At 50.6% G+C, this 21,652-nt stretch overlaps 1 protein-coding gene across 2 annotated transcripts in view; it reads right to left on the reverse strand.

Moving 5' to 3' along the window:
* Positions 1-12,614: 12,614 nt before the first annotated feature.
* The window catches only part of LOC125913026 (phospholipase A2 group V), a 21,806-nt gene continuing 12,768 nt past the window's right edge, over positions 12,615-21,652 (reverse strand). Inside the window, exons 2-5 of one of the 2 annotated variants that reach the window (XM_049617931.1) lie at positions 19,177-19,226; positions 17,803-17,947; positions 14,402-14,508; positions 12,615-13,703 (exon numbers count right to left, since the gene is read on the reverse strand). In XM_049617931.1, coding sequence (XP_049473888.1) covers positions 13,579-13,703; positions 14,402-14,508; positions 17,803-17,947; positions 19,177-19,226 — 427 coding nt within the window. In that variant the 3' untranslated portion in view covers positions 12,615-13,578. Of the gene's footprint in view, positions 13,704-14,401; positions 14,509-17,802; positions 17,948-18,804; positions 19,227-20,487; positions 20,896-21,652 lie in introns of those variants that run through there. The other variant, XR_007454907.1, reaches the window with a different exon arrangement.

Consider the following 21,652-nt stretch of genomic DNA (forward strand, 5'->3'; position numbering starts at 1 on the left):
GGACTGCCTTCTTCCCCAGCTCTTAGCAAGACTGGCTCCTTCTGTCATCCAGAGCTCAGCTGGCAGTCACTCCCTCAGAGAAAGGTCCCTGCCCTCCCAACCTAAAGCAACCACCTCCCACCCTGATAGTCTCCCTGCCTTGTTTTCGTTCTCTGCTCCCCTTTTCTGCTGGTTTTCTTAATCACTTACTCATCCAGCCATTTGTTGACCTTAGATTGGAAAACCCCTCCCTCAGAATTATCAGAAATCATTCCCCCTCCCTCTGCCAAGAACACTCCCCCACTCCCAGGAGACCCTGGGGTCAAAGATCCTTCTGGAGGTGGGCTGCCTCTTCTGGAGCCCCTTCCCTGGCTGGCTTGGAGTTCCTAAGAACCTGCTAATACATTCTCTCATTTACACCTCATTACAGGTGCCCCTGCCAGGTGGGGCTTCTGGCCTTCTTTTCCAGGGGGAGGAAAACAGGCTCCGAGAAGTAAAATATCTCGCCCACAGTAACTCACTCTGCGAGAGGCGGCAGAGGCCGGGCACCCATGAATCGCCGGGTGCCACCCTCTCCAGCCCAGATGGTGTGCTCCCTAAGGCAGTGGTTCTGAAACTTCACAGAGGACGAAAATCCCCTGGCAGAGAGTGTTCAGAATGCAGGTTCTTGGGCCCCACCCCCAGAAGGTCTGATTCTGCAAGTCTAGGATGGGGCCCAGGAACCTGTATGTTTTTTTTAATTTTTTTTTAACGTTTATTTATTTTTGAGACAGAGAGAGACAGAACATGAACGGGGGAGGGTCAGAGAGAGGGAGACACAGAATCTGAAACTGGCTCCAGGCTCTGAGCTGTCAGCACAGAGCCCGACCAGGGGCTCGAACTCACAGACTGTAAGATCATGACCCGAGCCGAAGTCGGACGCTTAACCAACTGAGCCACCCAGGCGCCCCACGGAACCTGTATTTTTAACCAGGGCTGCTGGAGATTCTGATGTCTCTGGCTCAGGATCATACTCCAAAAAGGATGCAGGCTGTCTGTCCCCATGGCCCACCGTAGGGCTGACCAGCCTGATAAACCAACGATCCTGGGCCAGCGCAACTCACTGGGCTGAAAGATTGGAGACCCACCTTCTATTTTTTTTTTTTAAGTTTTTATTCTTATTTATTTTGAGAGAGGGTGAGCGAGCAGGGGTGGGGCAGAGAGAGAGGGAAAGAGAGAGAATCCCAAGCAGGCTTTGGGCTGTCAGTGCAGAGCCTGGTGTGGGGCTCGAACTCACAAACCAGTCGTGAGATCATGACCTGAGCCGAGATCAAGAGTGGGACGCTCACCCGACTAGGCCACCCAGGCGCCCCTGAAGTCCCACCTGCTAGATCAGACTCCTTGCAAGCACCGTTGTTTCCGCTGAGTCTACTCCAAACTGCCAGATAGGATAATGGCGAGGCTTATGCTTCCCAAACCCAGCCTTTGACACACCTCCTTCCAGACACTTGGTTTAATATTTCAATTTACTTTGTTTTTTAACCTTTCCTAACCTAAGTAAATTTATCTGAGAAGGAAATTAATTCCACTCTGGTATAAGGAAAGCCAGTATTACTTGTCATCAACAGACGGTGACCATAAAAATAAACGCAATGAAAATAAAACTCTTATTGGAAGGGTGCCTGGGTGGCTCAGTCGGGTAAACATCCGATTCTCGATTTCGGTTCAGGTCATGTTCTCATGGTCGTGAGATCGAGCCCGGGGTGGGGCTCTGCCGTGAGGGCACAGAGCCTGCTTGGGATCCTGTGTCTCCCTCTCTCTCTGCCCCTCCCTTGCTCTCTCTCTCTCTCTCAAAATAAATAAATTAATTAAAAAACAATTTTAAACTCTTATTGGAGAGAAAAAGTGCACAGTCAATAGTTGGGTGAACTAGGCACGCACGGGAGAGGTGCTGAGGACGCCCAGCCTCCACACAGAGACCACCTTCGCCTTGATGCATTCTGAAGAACTGGCAGGAACTGGAGAGAGAACAAGTCAGGCAGTCTGTGAGCAGCACAGTTTGTCCTCTTTGGGGAGTCCCAAGCCAGGTGGGTGGGGGTGGGGCGGGAGACACCAGCTGGGCGATGCTGTAGAAGGTCCTGGAGACGAGGGAGGCAGAACACAGGGACTGCTCTGGGGGAGCACAGGCAGAGCCCAGGGGCAGGTGGTCATGGTGTGGCTGGACTGGCCTGGGAGACCCCCACACTAGGCCGGCTTCCATCGCTCTCTTGTCCCGGGGCCTCAAACGGGTTCAGAATATGCCCCTTTGCATAAGAATTATTTTGAGCTGAAGGCAATTAAGAATTGACAGATGCAGAAAGAGTTCTCTGCCAATCCCTTATCTGCTTAAAAGCAGGACACAAATTTCCCTGTGAGGAAGGTGCCCCCAACCCTCCGACTTGGAGAGAAGAGCAGCTCTTATCATCAAAGCTGGGAAGTCACCACCAAGATTGATTTGCATAAACAGACTTTTCTAAAATAGCCTTTCTTCCATTAGTTCCTCCATATATCATCTGGTCATCTCCCCCCAACTTACTATTACGTCCCGTGAAGTCCAAACCTTTTTTTCTTTGCTAAAAAGGAATCCTCTGAGTCTAACTTCTTTGAGTTTTCTTTTCTGGGAACTCCTATGCATGTCAATATTAATAAATATCATGCACCTTTTCTCCTGTTAACCTGTCTTTTGTTGGTTTAATTTGCAGGCCCCCATGAGCAAAACCTAAAAGGGTAGGGGAAAAGTTTTCTTCACCAACATTGGCCAGCAAGTCCCCATTGACACCAGAGTGGTCAGGGTGAAAAAGCTCATGTTAAATGGAAAAAGGTAGCAGGAGAAATGCTCTAACATAGTTAAGTAGTCAAGAGTATGGACTCAGGGTCCCACACACAAGGTCTGCCAGCTCTAGGGTCTCCTCACTCCGAGATGTAGGATCTTGGGCACAAGTCACCGAACCTCTTGGAGCCTGTTTCTTTACCTATAAAATGGGAATTATCATACTGTCCACATGAGGTGTTGTGGGGTAAATGACAGACCCCCGGAAGCCACTTTGCACCCTGTCCAGCATGTAGAGACCAGCCCATGGAACACATAGCAGTTGTTGTCCTGCTCATTGTTGAAGGAATGTTAGCAACATTGGTAGGTTGTGGACATTTCTTTCCTTCTCCCCAGGGCTTGTCCTCAGCTAGGCCTGTTGGTTGGAGCTCTATATAGGGCATTAGCCAGTGGGCCGTGGGGAAGCGACCCCTCCTCAGCCACCTCACCAATGACGGTCGTTGGGGCTTGCGGGGCCCCGGCAGCCTATGGGTGCCAGTGACTGGCAACTCTCCCCTCCTGGGACAGCAGGCAGGCTGGCCAAGGTCTGAACTGAAACCTTGCCTGGGCATCATCTTGAGCAGGGACCAGCCATATTGATTCAGCACACCTTTCCTGGGCAAAGAGGGTGGGGTTCATCCCTTTGTCCTCTGCTTACCAGCTGTGGTTCCTGGGCAAGCTCCTTGGCCTCTTTGTGCCTCAGTATCTCCACGCACAGGATGGGGTGTTCATAGTACTTCCTTTGTGCGTTTACGAGGATTCAGTGGAACCTGAATGAAGAGGTGAAGCACGCTTAGGACACCGTCCACACTGGGATCTGCTCTATCACATCAGGCGTCAGGTGAGGCAGTGGGGCTCATAAAGAAGTTCAATCCCAGCCCTCAAGAGGTCCCCGTTGCCATGGGGTGGGGGGGTCTCGCCCAAACTTCAGGATCCGAGAAGCTGGTTCAGGTCGCGGCACCACTAACTTGGGTGGGGCCTCCAACAGGACACCTTTCTCTCTGTCTCTGTTTCCCACTCTGTAAAATGGGATGTTTTGAGCCTATTCTGGATCGTGGATTTGGCAACACTTTGAAAAGCATAGAATATTAAAAAGTCTAGAATATTCTACATATAAAGGAAGTCTGGGGGTGCCTGGGTGGCTCAGTCGGTTGAGTGTCCAAATCTCAATTTCAGCTCAGGTCACGATCTCACGGCTTGCGAGTTCGAGCCCCACGTTGGGCTCTGCGCTGACAGCACAAAGCCTGCTTGGGATTCTCTCTCCCTCTCTCTCTCTGCCCCTCCCCCGCTCACACTCCCCCGTCTCTCTCAAAATAAATAAATAAAACTACAAAACAAGAAAGGAAGTCTGTAAGCTAAAACTTTGAATGTTGATTGGAAGCTCAGTATGATAACACAACTGTCTCTAGATAAAGAGATCCTTGGAGAAGATAATAAGAGGTTTAAGGTTTACAACCAACAAGTTTATTTGAAACCTGAGTAATCTCAGCGTCTGACAGCTGGCTCACTATGATTTATAGGAAACCGATTGTGCAACATTCCAGATTTATTAAATCAGCTGTTTAGAATCGATGACTCAAAGAGATTTTGGGCATGGCAACCAAACAATTTCCTGATTCTCTACTTCAGGGGTTCTCCGACTTGATAAATGAGTTCTTTGCCAATTCCCAGAATCTATCATTTTGGTATTGACAGATGGATGAGTTTGAGATGTGACTTTTCTTTCTAGAAGATCCGTCTCCCATTCTCCCCAGCTCCTTGCTGGAAAAGGGATGGGGCACTGAAGTTGAGTGGGAGAGTCAGTGCAGAGGAATTCACACAATAACCAGGAATCTTCCAGAAAAGGGTAAAGTCAAAGGAAAGCCAGAGCTGGGCAGTGTTTAGAGGGGTAAAGGCAGATTCTAACCAGGAACGGTTCCAATGGGAGACAAGATCTGAGCTGGGCTCAGTTCAGAATACAGTACGGACATGTGGGGATGTACAGTCAAGGAGCAGGTGGGGGTGGAATCGCTAAGAGGGTCCATCAGGAGGCGAGGGGGGATTCTGGCTAAACTGACCCAATAGGATTCTTGCTGAGGGCAGGCCTGGGTGATCAGACATCACCTGCAGGATGATGGGGGGGTGAGAAATTTGATAAGATATCAAGGCGATCAGATATTGAGGGTGAGAGTTCTGGCTAAACTTACTTAACAAGATTCTTGCTCCTGAGAATGAGAGCGAGGCAAAAAAGGTCTCAGAGGAGCCTGACTAAATTTGGTCAAGGAGTGAAGTTATCTGGCCCCTCTTCCTGTTCAAGAAGAGATTCTTTCCTCTGAACTGCATGAGTCACTTTGTTGTTTGGTCTCCTTTTGTTCGTGAAGGATCGGTGAACCCATCGGCTAGAACTTGGTCATAGAGGCTATTTGCTGGATGGTGTGAGCAGTCTGGTATTAAATGGGAGCAATTTCTATGAAAATTATAAGAAGAGAAAGCTTAGTAGTTGAGAACCCAGTTTCTGAGATCAGAAGGGAGCCAGCTGGAAGATTTCTAGATGTTGGGCTGCAAGTGTGTTCATGATGGAGTGAGGACAGCAACGTCAACCCAACAAACTTCCCGGCTCTCACTTCCAGTGTCGTTGGTGATGGCCTCGGGGGCTCCAGTAAACTCTCAGAGCAGCTGGCACAACAGCAGGCGTGAAAGTTGCCCAGACACCATCTATTGTGACTTCTCTGAAGTTTATATCAATTCACCCAGCTTCTGTTGACGGGACATCAGGGAAAATGGCAGTTTGAGTTCTCCGTGATGGCGGGGCAGGAAGGTGGGAGAACAATGGGAAACTTGAATCTGGGGAATTAGAGTCAGATAGTGGAGAACCCCCAAGGGTGAGCTGTAGTTTTCCATTAAAACGCGAAATTTCTTTCTACGGTTACACCCCATTTTGACCAAAGATAATCAAAGCATGATTGTTCTTGTTTACAAAATTATTCTGGCCTCATTAGATTTGGCATGATTATTTACATAAGAGCGGCAAAAAATGGTGATTGACCACATGGGCCTTTCTGAGTTTGCTGTCCTGGAACCTTTCATGAGGAATATCAGTTTAGACACATAGAAGCCTCTGGAAGCTAGGAAGCCAAGCCAGGAGCTCACCACCAGACTTTGCCTTCTGTATCCATAGTTTTGGGCGAATCCCTCTCTTCTCAAGGTCCCCAAGATACCCTAAGATCCCTGGGGCTGACAGGAAGTGATCTTCCTTACCTGTAAGGCTAGGAGCCCAGTAAATCCAGGTACCAAACCAGTTTTTTTCAAGACAGCTTTATGAGCATTGGCTCCATAAATTCAACCTTAGGTTCTTAAAACTGTCTTGTCATATCTGATTCTATGCACATCATTCTCAAATATGACATTCCCATCAGAGTCCTGGTTATATAGCCAACATTTCCACCGATGATCTGTTACAAGGAGGACTGATGCTTATGAAACTCAGGCAAATCATTATATTGCCATGGAAATAAGAATACTCAAGAAGAGTTTCTGAATGTTGAAGGGAGCAGGTAAGGAGAAAACATAAATATGTCATTTCTGTTTACAAAAGTATAGTCTACCAAATTGTCATGAGCACAGACAACTTTCAAGACAAGAAAAAGCAGCTTGTGATATCTGGAGAGTAGAACACTAAAGACCTAGCCATGTTCTAATGATCCTCCCTAAACTGATTCTTGCTCTTGGGGACAAGAGTCAGGGACAGGGCCCAGTCAAGCCGAGGCTTAGAGGAGCCTGGGTAAAGTTTGGTTAAGGAGAGCCTATATTGGTAACAAAGTTACAAGGGTTGTACTGGGTTTAAATGGTGGAGAGGTAACACATTGTAAGAAAATGTTCTATAGTAAAAAATGACAACTGTTTCAAACAAATGTTTTCATTAAAAGGGAAAGTTATAAAATGTACATGGGTTTTGTGAAGAGGATGGTAATATATAAATCCGTGTTTATTAGGAGGGCATACCTCCTACACCTTTACCGCGGAGGCACCGTCCCAAATTTAGAGATGTATAAAATTAGGGCCAGGAACACAGGTCGTCTGAGTCTGTGGATGTTGACAAGCTATACCCACGGTTATATGTGAGTATATCAAGTAAGCTCTGCTCATCTTTTGTGACCCATGCAGCCTCCTGGTGTCCCCACACCTTACTGCTTTCTGCCTCACCCCGAGAGCTTGTTTACAAATCTAGTTTTCTGGGGGCACCTGGATGGCTCGGTCGGTTAAGCGCCTGACTTTGGCTCAGGTCATGATCTTATGGTTCATGAGTTCAAGCCTCGTGTCGGGCTCTGTGCTGACAGCTCAGAGCCTGGAACCTGCTTGAGATTCTGTGTCTCCCTCTTTCTCTGCCCCTCCCCTACTCGTGTGTGTATGTGGGTGTGTGTGTGTGCACGTGTGCCCACGCGTGCCCACGCGGTCTCTCTCTCTCTCTCTCTCTCTCTCAAAAATAAATAGAACATTTAAATAAATACATAAATAAATAAATAAAGCAAATACAGCTTTCTGGTCCCCGGACCGGAAGTTATGATCCAGCAAAGGCTGGAAGTGCAGAAACTCGAGGTCTCTGACTGGTAGCAGGTCCTGCTTGCTCCAGGCCCAGCGTGGAGCTCCCTACAGGCGCTGCCTCACCTACAACCGCAGCTACTCCCGCCTGAGAGCTCGACTGGCGGTGCTCCCCACGGGGTCACTACAACCACAGTGTCACCAACAGCCATGTCCAATGTGGTAAGGGGCAGCCTGGGGCCACCTTCTGCCCTGGTCGCCAACCTTAACCCATAGGGTTTGTGCTTAGAGCCAACCGGTTGGAGTCAAACTCTTGGGCTTGGGTTTGGGGGTCCTCTCCCATAATAGGTGCCATTATTGAGTGCCTACTGTTTGTCAGGCACCACACCGGCTAATTTATGTGCATCATGTCATCAAATATTCCCAACAGCCTATGCAGGAAGGTGTTATTAGCCTGTTTGGCAGCTGAGGAAACTGAGGCTTAGAGAATTGGAGTCACAGGCCTGAGGTCACATGGCGAGGAAATACACAGAGATACCTCCTGAGCCCCCGTCTGGGCCAAAGCCCTTAAACACTGGCTCCCCAAGATTTATTTAAACTCATGGCTTGGCTCTCTGTTTCCCAGTGAGGAGCCAAACGCCTGTGTTTATGTCCAATTCCTCCGCTGGGTGGTTCCAGAATGTTCAGGGACTGATGCCATCACAGGCTTGGACGTCCATGACCAGAAGAAGCCCAGTTCTGATCTAATGCCTGAGGAGAAGGATGAGGGGGTCCAGGGCACCGGGCCCCAGGGGCGCCTTTAGGGGTTTGTACAATTAAGGCTAAGACAGATGCCAGCAGCTTCAGTCCCAGGCAGGCCCTGAGAGGTCATGTGCACAAGGGTTTCTCGAATCCTTTTGATGGCAACTCATAGAATGTAATAACATTTACACCTGTACCCAGTCAACACCCCCCCCCCATGCACACACACACCACAACAGAGGACAATTGGCTGAAGCAGCACTTTACCACTTGTGATATAGTCACACATGCATCAAGAAGCACACACACACGCACACACACACGCACACGCACACACGCACCAGATGCAACCCTCCGGACTGATTTCATCATCCACTAGTGGACCAGGGCTACAGTTTAAATTATCTGTCAGGCCTGCTCTTATAGGGGCGCCTGGGTGGCTCAGTCGGTTGGGCAGCTGACTTTGGCTTAGGTGGTGATCTCACCATCGTGAGTTCGAGCCCCACATCAGTCTGCCGGCTATCAGCACAGAGCCTGCTTCAGATCCTCTGTCTCCCTCTGTATCTGCCCCTCCCCTGCTCACTTGCTCTCTCTCTCGCTCTCAAACATAAACATAAACAAACAAACAAAAAAACCCACCTGCTCTTATAAAATGGGAAAGCTGAGGTCAAGAAGGGGAAGGGGTGTGCCCGAGACCACCCAAGACTCATCCAAAGTCAGAACTAGAACCCAGTGTCTGGTTCCCGATTCTTCTCGTTACCCCAAATTAAATTCAGATTGATAGAACGTTAACCCCACTGAGTGTGGAGGAGGTATTTGGACGGTTTGAGGTTCAAAATCCCACCAGCTAGACAGGGTCTAATCCTGTGCTTCTCAGAGCGTTCGGGACACATGCAAAGCACAAAGTGCCTCTAGGTCACGGCTGTGGTTGTTGGCTCTCACTGAGCCCGTGGGAATCTCCGTGGCCAGCCTCCCCCAAAACCAGATTTCTGTATTGCGTTCCTAACTCCAACTTCTCGGTGGGGTTCCTGAGATGCAGATGTGAGCCCTACCTTCTGGGTGTCTCTGGGTGCAGGGGGTCTGACCCGGTCGGTGGACGTCTACTGAGCACCCCCTCTGTGCCAGACCCCTTGCGCCAAGCAAGGTATGGGGTGCTGGCCGCAGTGAGGCACAGACCTGCCCCCGGTGAGGTCAGGCCCCGGATCTGCACGTCCCAGGCTCCAATCCCCACTCTGCCTCTCTCTGGTTGTGTGGCCCAGGTTATACACTCAGCCTCAGGTTACTCACCCGTTAAGCGGGATAATTACATCTGCCCATCAGGTTGTTGGGAGGATGAAGTGACATAACCCGTATGAAAGTCCCCGGCACGTGGCAGGCAATCAGCAAGGGGTAGCTTTTACGATTATTATTACCAATAAGAGAAAAAAAGCAACTCACAGGTAAGGAGAGGGGGCCACAGCCCAGAAGGGAAGAAACAGAGAGAACGGAGGCAGCGTGGAACACACAGGGTGAAATGGGAGGAGTGGAGCGTTGGGGAAGAAGAGAATGATTGGGAGATCCAAATGGAAAGGCCGTGCAGCCAGCAGTGGAAAGACCTTAAACGTCAGGCTGAAGAGGCAATGGGGAGCCACTGAAGGCCTTAGAGGAACGGAGTGGTGCAAGAAAAGATGATTGGGGAGCCCTGACTGATAGCAGCAAACCTCCGCGGGGGCTTTACTTATGCCGTAGTCGTGGGCTTTCCGAATTCAGCGGGAAAGGGGATTCTGTCACCATCCTGAGAGACCTCCAAGAGGTGGCAGGATTTCTGAGGCTCCCAAGGAAGGCTTTTGCCACCTGAGTGGGATGCACCGGAGGCGAGCACTCCAGTTACCTTCCCCAGCTGGCACGGGTCCCGGGAGCAAGTCCAGAAGCAGGTGTGCAAGTGGGGTCAGGAGTTGACCTGCGTCTGAGCAGGCTCTTGACACACAGGACAGGCTGGGACCTCATTTCAGGAGCAGCTGCAGGAAGTCCACACCCACTGCTAGGGCACTGAGTTCTCTCCAATGGCCCCCTGAGGACACCGCCCCAGCGTGGAGGAACGGCCTGTCCCCTCGCTCAGCACAAGCCCCGACCGGGGAGGCATCAGGGACTGAGTGACCAGGAGGTGAGCCACACCTGTCCAGGCTGTGCCACCAGAGAGGTCAAAATGCTCCCACCACTGGACCGCCTGCCCAGGTCCTCAGTTCTCTCTGTCTCCACCCTGGTCCGTGAACACCTTAAGGGCAGGGACCGCGTCTCGTTCATTCCCCTGTTCGTCCAGTGGTTCATTCATTCAACAGACACTTGCGAAGCACCTGCTACGTGCCAAGCATGTTGTTAGGCACCAGGAAGCCTGCTGTATCCACCAGGGCTTCATCGGAGCCTCAGAACTGCCAGGAGGCACCAACAGATAAAATAAAGGACTTTTCACAGGGGGTTGACTCCCATGATCGTGAGAGCCAGTAAAACAGTCTGTAAAAGGCGGTTTCTTTTTCTGCTGCTGCCGCCGCCTGAAGTTCTGCGGCCCAAGTGACAGGGCAAACTGGACCAGCAAGGATGAACCCATGAGGACAGCCCAGAACACACTTCGCCATCTCGCCACCTCCAAGGACAGAAGCTGAAGCTGGTGACCCGGCAGGGCCGGGAGTTGCTGCCACCCCAGAGTCTCCCGACCCCGACGCGGTGAGCCAACAGATAAGGGACAACACGTGTCAGCCGTGACAGCGTCTCACGCTCCGATTCCGACTCCGCTCATAAAAACCCTACCACCTCTGTGCCACGGCTACCTCCACATCTCACGCAGAACGTCCCCGGGGACCCGCACGAACCCGGAATTCTGTGAGGATAGCGTTTCTGGGCAACGTAGGTTCAGCAAAGCTAAGGGACACGGTACAGTTCTAGGACGGTCCACCCCTCAGGGGACGATGGCAACTTTGAGAGATGACCTCCTTGAAGGTTTGCTTGTCATGCAAGAGATAGTCAAATAAGAGTCAAAGCCTCCTCCTAGGTTTCAGCGACCCCTGGATTTCATCTTTTCCCCAGAGCTGCCCACGTAGTGAGAGTGGGTCCAGGGCCACCACGATGGAGGACCTCATGGGGTCCCCCTCTACAGAGGATGAAGCCAGAGCCCCAACCAGACTAACAAGTCAGGGATGGCCTCTGTTATTCAAGGCCCTCGTGGGGCGCCTGGGTCGTTCCATCGGTTGAGCGTCCGACTTCGGCTCAGGTCAAGATCTCACAGCTCATGGGTTTGAGCCCCGCGTGGGGCTCTGTGCCGACAGCTCAGAGCCTGGAGCCTGCTTCGGATTCTGTGTCTCCCTCTCTGCCCCTCCCTTACTCGATCTCTCTCTCTCTCTCTCAAAAATAAGCAAACATTAAAAAAAACTTAAAAACAAACAAAAAAAGAACGTGGAATCCAGAAGATCCTCCCAAGAACCCAATGTGGATGAGTCCTTGAATTGCCCCAGATTCCGTTTTCTCTCTCTCTGGGCTGGAGCTGAAGATGGCAGGATAGTGATCAGAGCCCAGGGTTTAGAACCAAGATCTGAGGTCTAACTCTAAGTTCTGCTGTTGATGTGCTGTGTGACTTTGGGAAAGTCTCCTAACCTCTCTGGACCTCCATTTCCTGGTAGATAAATAAAAGTACCCCCCTCCCCCCGAGAGGCCCTTCCAGCTCAAGCCCATCTCAGCCCGTGGTGCTGCTTTCGTAACCTCACAGCAGCCCTTGTCCACAAATGCCTGCCTCGCCTGTCTGAAGCCGGTACTCTGAGCAAGGATGCCCAGTGATAACAGCCTGTGCACAGCCCGTCTTGCACAACTTAGTGGCAAGACAAGTCCTTCCTGTCACCTGACCCTGACAGGAGACGGGAGAAGCTGGGGCTGGGGTCCCTTCTCCGTCATCCAGGATACCGCAGTTGGAGAGAAACGGCATTAAAGCGAAGTTCCAAATATCCTACACACCCATTTAAAATTGGATTTGGGAAACGGTTTCGATCAAAAAAGTCTGATGAGCAAATTGGTCATTTGAGCCCCATTCTGTATAACGCTGTCAACTACAGACCCGGGTCCGTGTCAAACGTCTCTAAGACACTGGGACATTCAGAGTCATCTCATAAAATTAAATTTTGTCTTGAAAATGTTCAGCACTGGAGCTTTTAAAATACAGATCCCATTATATCATGCGGTTATTTTGGGGTTTGTCCACATAAGGAAGCCAAAAGTCCTTTCTTGGAAAGGACTGTCCTTTGCTTTGGAATGTGTCCTGTCTTCCCTCAGTCTCGGTATCAGATGCCCTTTCTTTTATGAACTGATAGATGAGGTGGGTTTTTTAGAATCCTCACTTGGTAAAAATAAGCCCTTCCGCTGAACTCTATTTTTTTAAATGCCCTGCTCTGTGAAATCCCAGAACCTCAGCATTCCCGCTGAGGCTCAAAGTGGCCTTGGGATTCCCACTTTACGTCGCAAGAAATGTGATAGTTGTTTTTGTTGTTGTTGTTTTGTTTTGTTTTGTTTTGTTTTTTTAAGAGAAGCTAGAAATCAGAGAGGTTCGGTAACAAGCCTGAGACCACACAGCTGGAGAAGCCAATGCTGCGATTTGCATGTGGCCCTCTCTGGCCTGGCATGATCGCCAGTTATCTTTTCCCCACCTCCTCAAGGAAAACAGACACCCAGTGCTTGGCCAGGGAGGAACCCCAAGGTTTAACGAGATGAACCCCAAAAAAGGCTTGGATCTTATCCCAGAAAACCTTCTGTTCCTGAGAGTCTGTGGTGAACTTTGAGTTGAGTGTCCCAGCGGCAGAGAGTTTCCAGGGCAGAGGAAAATGCCCATGTGGTTTAATTTGTCTTAAGAATAAATTTTATTTAGGGGTGCCTGCGTGGCTCAGTTGGTTAAGCATCCGACTTTGGCTTAGGTCATGATCTCGTGGTTTGTGAGTTCGAGCCCCGCGTTGGGCTTTGTGCTGAGAGCTCGGAGCCTGGAGCCTGCTTTGGATTCTGTGTCTCCCTCTTTTTCTCTCTCTCCCCCTCTCCCGCTCATTCTCTCTCTCTCTCTCCCAACCCCCCCAAATAAACAAACATTAAAAAATCTTTGTAAAGAATAATGTTTTCAAACATCTCTATGGCAGAATTAGGGGGTCAATTTTGCTTCTACCTTGAGTAAAAATTCTCTAGAGGGTGGTAGTGATAGTCCGACTACAGAAACTGCAAAGTAAATGTATCTTCCTGGAGAAGGGGCGCTGTCTTCAGGGCAAGCGGGAAGACAGCCGGCCTGGAGCTTGGGGCGAGCCCACCTCACAAGTGGACCTTGCGGGGTCCTGGGACTAGAGTCATTCTCCTGGGACTCTCTGGAGCGTGGAGTGTGGCCGTGGGGCTCCGCCAAGCCCCGTGGACCATGGAGAGAGAAGGAGGTCCAGGACTGCGAGCCTCTCTCGGGAACCCAGGGGAGTCGGTGAGCTCCGTGTGGGAGGAGAAGGGAGCAAGGAGCTCACTGAGGGCCACTAGAAGCAGAGGATGTTGGGAAAGTATCGGTAACGAGGATTATAGCTCCTCAGATTCCTCTTCAGGCAGTAGACGAGCTTCCGGTCACAGGCACAGAGCTGCACTTGGCAGAGGGGCCCGAGCTCTGCAAACGGGACGCCAAACGCAGAATGAGGAAGGGAAGATGTGGGCCCTACCTACGCTGCCTCCTGGGCTTGCTTCCAGCCTGAGCTGCCCCCCTAGTCTGCTTCCTGCCCCAGCAAGCTCTCAGTCTGATGAGGGAGGCACAGAGTCTACACTGGGGAACGTGTGATCTGATGGAAGAGGCATAGCTGATGCCTAGGGTGAGGTTTCAGCCCAGGGAGACACAGCCCCTGCCCTCTGGGAGCTCCCAGTCTGACGGTAGAGACATGGTCTCTCCCCTTAAGAGTTCCCATTCTGACGGTGGAGGCAGCCCCTGCTCTGGAGGAGACACCACCCTCAGACTTAGCTTTGAACTCAGATGGACCTGAGCTTGAATCCCAACTCCAGCTGTGTGCCCTGGCAAGCCTTTTGAGTTTCAGTTTCCTCACATGTAAAATGGGACTGAAGACTGAACGCACTCCAAAAGGCATTTGGGGGTGCAAGAAAAAGGAAGCATGCAAAGCATTCGGCACCTAGTGAATGCTCAGTCTGAGATGTTTCAGCCCTTACCCAGAGGTCCTCACTGCAGCAATCCTACCCTTCTTGTCCCCAGCTCCGCCCTCCAAGCTACAGGCTGGCTGGCCTCTAGGGGCAGCTGAACGCAGAGCCAGAAAAGACCCAGGCTCTGTCAGTGGCCTGAAGGGGAAGCCCCAGCCTTACCGCAGGTGACCAGTCCCCGTGCAAATCTGTATTTGTATGACTGTGTCCGGATGTGGCAGCCTTTCTCCTCCAGCCGCCCGTAGCAGTGATCATGCACCCAGCAGCACCTGTCAATGCAAGGGACCTAGAACCTGAGCGGACCGAGCACAGCACTGCTGGGTGGGTGTGGTCTGGCAAAGAAAGAATCTAGGGATGAGGCCGAGTACTTCTCTGCTCTTTCCTCTGGGGCTGCCTGCCACCAGCTAGCGGTTCACTGGCCCGCTGTTTCCTCCAAGGCTCACGGTGAGACTACATCTCCCAGCCTCCCCTGCAAGTAGGTGTGGCCACACAGTTAGATTCCGGCCAGGGGATCGCGGGCAGAAGCCATGGACACCACCTCCCGGCCTACCCGTGAAACTCTCCCACACTGTCCTCCTCTTTCTCTCTCTCTCTCCCATCTCTCAGCTGGATGGAGATGACCCCGCAGAGGACTCTGAGGCCACAGGGGAAGGCAGAGCCACAAGATGGAAGGAGCCGGGGTCCCGGAAGTAACATGTGATTCACATGGAACTCTTACATGAGCAAACAATAAACTTCCGGTGTGTTGGGTGTGGCGGATTGCAGTTTTTTAAAATTGACTTACGGAAAAATAGAGAAGGTCGTACAGTGTTCCCTTTTGCCCCACATCCAACGTCCCCTATCATTAACATCTTATATTATTAGTACAATACACTTGTTACAGTTAACAAACCAGTATGGACGTCGTTGACTCAAAGGCTAATTCGCTAAATCATAATACATCCTTATCGATTCATTAATTGTAAAAACTCCATCGTTTATTTAGATTTCCTTACTTTTTACCTAATTTACCTAACGTCCTATTTCCATTCCTGCCTATTTACCTAATGCCCACATTACATTTCATTGTCACGTGTCCTTAGGCTCCTCTTGGCTGGGACAGCTTCTCACACTTCCCTTGCTTTTGGTGACCTTGACAGTTTTGAGGCATACTGGGCAGGTGTTTTGTAGGATGCCCCTGTATGGGATTTGTCTGATGTTCTTATGATAAGACTGGGGCTATGGTCTAATTATTCCAGCTTTGGCCGTTGGGAGCCCTTTCAGTCAGCTCCTGTGCTCCCTGACATATATCCCTAGCATTGTGGGAGGTAGCTCTCTTTAAACACTTCCTTAACTTTCGCCCTTACACGAGACTTCAGGCTCATCCTGTATATTTCCTGCCCTTGTCTTACAATCAGCCATGTCTCCAAGGAGTCTTGTTGTTTTTTTTTAATTTTTTTTTTTACATTTATTTTTGAGAGACAGAGCACAAGAGGGGGAGGGACAGAGAGAGAGAGAGACACAGAATCTGAAACAGGCTCCAGGCCCTGAGCTGTCAGCACAGAGCCCGACATGGGGCTCAAACTCACGAACTTCGAGATCATGACCTGAGCCAAAGTTGGACGCTTAACCGATGGAAACACCCAGGCGCCCCAGTTCTTTTTTTTTTTTTTTTTTTTTTTTGAAGAATGGTATTAGAGACCAAGTCTGGGCATAGGAATTTGCTTATTGGGGCGCCTGGGTGGCTCAGTCAATTAAGCATCCAACTCTTGATTTTGGCTCAGGTCATGATCTCACGGTTCGTGAGTTCAAGCCCCACATCGGGCTCTGTGCTGACAGCACGGAGCCTGCTTGGGATTCTCTACCTTTCTCTCTGATTTCCTGCACTCTTTGTCTCTCTCAAAATAAATAAACTTTTTTAAAAAGTTGCCTATTGCCAGTGGGATGTTTCTTTTGGGTCCTCCCAGCTGACAGAGCAAAAAATACGTGTCTACATTAACCCACGTTTGTACACACATCAGTACATATTTCTGTGTGGAACCACCTGCATCTGTATTAAGCCAAACAGGAGTTTGTCCTGACATCTCCACCTCTAATCTGTCACCACAGGGAGGGAACTCCCCCTGCAGCAGTGGGAAACTTGGCTCCAACCATCTGCCATCCATTTGCCTCATGGCCTCCTTCCATGATCCATGTCCAAGTGTCTTGGAATTTTCCAAAGAACAATCTCTCTATCTCACGTCCAAAGTTCTAGAACTTTGACACTTCCCAATCGAGAAGTGGAATCCAGTTCTCCTCCCTCTGAGAGTCTTTGAGATTGCCTCCACCAACTGATACCACAGAATTTCTGAGGCTAGACCCTATTGTCTTGCAGTCTTGGGACACTCACTCTTGGAACCCAACAGTCACTGTGCTGTGTGGGGAAGTCCAAACAGCCTTGGAGAGGCCTAAGTGAGAGGAGCGGAGGCCCCCGGCCCACAGCCTCAGCTGAGCTCCCAGCCAGCAGCCAGCCACAGCATGCCAGCCATGGGAGGGAGCCATCCAGAAACTGGATCGTCCTGCCTCATCTGAGCTGCCCAAGCTGAGGCCGGGTGGAGCTGAAACAAGCCATCCTGCCAAGCCCAGCCCAAATGGCAGATTCTTAGCAAAATAAATCGTCATGGTCACTTTAAGCCACTACATTTTAGGGTGATACGTTATGTAGCAATAGACCAACTGACTAGGTCTCCAAGATGTGTGACACATTACTAGATGTATCTCGAGCAAGTCCGTTAACCTCTCTGAGACGGAGCTTTCTCACCTATAAAATGGTGTTTCAACTGCTGGAGGGAATGCAAACTGGTGCAGCTGCTCTGGAAGACAGTATGGAGGTTCCTCAAAAAATTAAAAATAGAGCTACCTAGCGACCCAGCAATTGCACTACTAGGCATTTATCCACGGGATGCAAGTGTGCTGTTTCGAAGGGACACATGCACCCCCATGTTTATAGCAGCACTATCAACAATAGCCAAAGTATGGAAGGAGCCCAAACGTCCATCGATGGATGAATGGATAAAGAAGATGTGGGATATATATACAATGGAGTATTACTCGGCAATCAAAAAGAATGAAATCTTGCCATTTGCAACTACGTGGATGAAAATGGAGGGTATTATGCTAAGCGAAATTAGTCAGAGAAACAAAAATCATATGACTTCACTCATATGAGGACTTTAAGAGACAAAACGGATGAACATAAGGGAAGGGAAACAAAAATAATATAAAAACAGGGAGGGGACAAAACATAAGAGACTCTTAAATAGAACAAACAGAGGGTTACTGGAGGGGTTGAGGGAGGGGGGATGGGCTAAGTGGGTAAGGGACATTAGGAATCTACTCCTGAAATCATCATTGCACTGTATGCTAACTAACCTGGATGTAAATTAAAAAATAAATAGATCATTTAAAAAAATGTAATCATTAAAGTTAAAAAAGAAAAACAAAATGGTGCTTCAATACTCATCTTCCAGAACTGACGTGGAATTAAGTGAGATACTTGGGGTGTAGAGCTTAAGTGTAGAGGAGAATTATGAGAACCAGCTCACCAATCGGTGCCATCCTTGGGGGTCCCCCGACCGCCCCAACCACAGTAACAGCCGTAGAAGCCGTAGTTCGTAAGGGCGTTCTTTCCGGTCACCTTCTCAATCATGGACTTGAGGTCCAGCAAGCCCCCTGGCACAGCAGGCACACCTGGAAGGCAGCCCCCAGCCCCAGGTGAACACATCACGCTTGCCCCAGGCCCGTTCGCCCTGCAGGCTCCCGCCCCTTGTCCTGCCCTAGGACTGGGGGGGGACCCAGGCATCTCCTTCTCCTTCTCCCTGTTAGTGAGACAGGAACAGGAAAGGGGAGGTCAAGTACTAGAGCTAAAAGTCTGGACTTGGAGAATGGGAAACGTGAGTTCCAATCCTGCCTCTGCCGCTCGCAGCGTGATGTTGAGTGTGTCACTTAATCTCTCCGAGCCTCAGCTTCCATGTGTGCAAATTTGCGGGGGGGAGGGGGGACACTAAAGCAAATGTCTACCTTTTGGAGTCATCCTGAGGATTCAAATGAGAGAAAGGATGTAAGTTATGAGCACAGTGGCAGACACACAGTGAGTGACTAAGAGATATCCGGTGTAATTAATATGGTATCTGTACGAAGCGGGAAGACAGGTGCTTCCCGTGTCTCCTGCCGATGCACACCTCCCTCCCCGCAAAGAACACCATTTGGAACGTAAGGCACAGAACCTTAGAGCAGGGTGGGATCCTCCGAGATCATTGAAGCCAGCTCCCTCGCCTTATGGATTGGGAAACAGTAGTTTGGAGGGAAAGGTTTGGGTTTCACAGTGAACCAGAGGCCTCCCCTCTCTGCTTTAGGCCTCCCGCCCTCCCTCGGTCTCCAGGGATCTGGCAAGATGTCAAAGATTAGGACAGCCTGGCAGGGGCTGTGGACATGGTTATGGGACTCCCCTGTGCTGTGCGGTCACCTCCAGCTGGGAGGGGACAGCAGGTGGGGCGTGCATAAAACCCAGGCCGGCGTCAGCAGAGAATGACCCAGAAACCACGGGATGGAGTTGTTATATAAGGGTCTTGTTTTCATTTGGGCTTTATTTTCTTTTGTTTTGGACCAACGTTAAAAAAAAAAAATACGCCTCCCACATTTGCAAGCCACGTATTGTCCACATAGCACAACCTTTACCCATCACCACCTAGAATCATGCTACAGTAGCCCCACCAGTCGGCTGAATATCATCCCATGTCACAGAGGAAGAAACAGAGGCTTGGAGAGGAAAAGGCTCTTGCAGACGAGTATACAGTAAGTGCAGAGCTGATGTTCAAACTCGAGTCTCTATGACCTCAAAAACTGGCCTCCTCTCCACTACCCTATTATTCCTAAGGGTGGAAGGTCACAGGTTCAGAGGTCATGGGGCCAGCACTTACTACAAGCCAGGAACCAAGCCAGCGTGAGAAGGCCTTTCATCTCTGGGGTTCTGGAAAAGAAAACACATGCAATGGCACACGTCTCAGGAGATGCCCCCACGATGCATTCAGACCTCCCTCCTCGGTCCCCACCAGGCCCCACCTCTCCTGTTGGGCAGCACACGGGGCCGCCTCAGCCAGAAAAGAGACAAAGACCTCAAGGAGTTGATCCCAGAGGCTCCTGGGGGCAGAAGAGCATTTGTGGGGTGTGGCCCCAAAGGAGGCAGGAGAGGGCTTTCCCACCACAAATGCCCCAATGCAATTGCCCCCTCTGCAGAAAATGGCTAAAAGCAACGGAAGAAATAGGCGGCAGATTTCTTAAATGGAGATTTGGTGGCACGAGGAAGGAGCAGGAATTGACACAGGCTGGACATGGCCCTTGGTGAAGGACACAAGGACCGGGCAGGGAGAAAAAAAAAACCCCAAAACTTGGACAAGGGCAGTGATGATGCAGGGGTGGGAGACGGAAGGGAGCGGATGGTGTTAAGTCCCCTCATGGTGCTTGGTTGCCGGTGTTCAAGGATGTCTTCCCTGCTGGTGTCTGAGGGCAGAAGCGGGGTGGCTTTGCCCTCTTTCCCGACACTGAGAATAATGTGTGGCCCCGAGTGAGTGCTCAGGGAGGAAGCATGGGCTGGTCCCGTGTGACCAGCTTTCAGGGCCTCGTGATGGCTTTGTGAGTCCCCCGTACTTTTGCCTTCATGGGGCCCTTCCTCCAAAAAAAAAAAAATTCTTTTAAGTTATATTTTCCAACTACGTTGGTATGGAAGCAAATACAATCCAGGCTGGATGCGTGATTGTATATTCGTTATTATTATCTCCAGTGTTTCTTTTCCTCCTGATTCTAAAAGAATTAAACTGAAGACCTTTCCACGGACCTCAGGCACTGTCCCTACCTCAAGAATAAGTGGACCCTGGGTACCCGTGAGAGCTCCGAAGGGTAGGTATCACTGTTTCCATTTTGCCAGTGGAGAAATCGAGGCTCGGGGAGCTCATGGAACTTGCCAGAAGTCACACAGGTGGTAGGAAGTGGAAGAAGGGCTCAAACCCACGCCTGTGCACCTCTCACGGCATCGCACAGCCTCCCTTCCTAGAGGGACAAGCTCCATTTTGAGCCATGGAGCTGGAGGCCCCAGCTTCCCTCCCCACGCCTGTCTCCAGCAAACACATGAATCACTGGCCTTGAGTCCCAAAAAGTCACACCCAGAAGGCAGAGGAAATTCCATGTGTCTTGGGCCAGTGCCTGATTCTAACTTGGCCTCAAAGGTTTCTTACCGGCGGCTGGCTGTTTCCCTTCCTACTCCGGATCCCAAAGTCCTTGTTTATCCACAGCTGTTCAGCTGGGCTGTGGTCCGTCAGGACTTCCCCTTCGGTGCCTCTGACCCCTGAGCTCAGTGGTCCCTTGTGCAGTGCTCTGCCCCAAGCCCCTGACACCTGTCAAGGCCTGGTTCTGTACACACAAGCTGTGGCTCCCCAGGGCTCCTGGCTACTGGGCTGGCCTCTCCATGCTATCCTTTGTCTGGTAGCTCCTCTGAGTTCCAAGAACATTCCTGAGGGTTCTGTCCACCCATGACCTCCACCCTGAGGGCTCTGACCAGCCAAGGAAAATGGCCCTGGACCCTACATTTCCACACCAGTCTTCCTCAGCTGCTTCCCAGAGCCACAACAGGAGAAAGGTGCCAGTCTCCGCACATAGGCACCCACAGTGTGCCAGGTTCTGTCCGCTGCTCTTTAAAAGCCTGGTGAGCTCCCCGGCAGGTGGCTATTGTGAAACCTACAGGCTCAATGTCTGTCCCATCAGCAGTCATTTGTTGGACGAGGGGATAGCAGCTGTTGGTTTTACAGGTGGGGAAACCGAGGCTCTGGAAGGGGATGTGCCCAGTACTCCAGCCCAGGAATCTACTCTGCTTCGCTGCCTCCAAGCAGCAACTCTGTACCCTTCCCTGTGTTCCTTTTCCATACTGGATGATGCTTTGAAGTCCTGGGGACCTTGCTGGGCTGGGAACAGACAGCCCCTCCCAGGACCAGTTAATTCCTAGAGGTAACATAAAACTCCTCTTGAGCATGGCTGTCATAGGCAAACCAGCCAGTCTGAAACTCACACCCCAACCTCTCCGTCTAACTCTCCCGCTCCCAGCCAGCGTTTCCTCTGCCCTTTTTCACCCCAGGGCCAGAAGCAGATAGCTAGGGACCAACCCTGCACCCCTGCAGCCCAGAGTCTGCTGAAACCATTCGGGCTGGCCAATCTCACAGCGTTTACCCTGCCCTCCTTTGCCTTTCCCGTGGAAAACACAAGAAAGGCTCTGGGCTGAGCTTTCTCTCATTTCTTCTGCCTCCTGATCAACCCTGATGCTTCCCCATGTGGCCCCGCATGGTGTGGTGTGTCTCCTGCTCTCAGAAACTGTAAATAACAGATCTTTTTTTTTTTTTTTTTTTTGAG

Source organism: Panthera uncia (assembly GCF_023721935.1).
Source record: "Panthera uncia isolate 11264 chromosome C1 unlocalized genomic scaffold, Puncia_PCG_1.0 HiC_scaffold_4, whole genome shotgun sequence".
Lineage (NCBI taxonomy): Eukaryota > Metazoa > Chordata > Mammalia > Carnivora > Felidae > Panthera > Panthera uncia.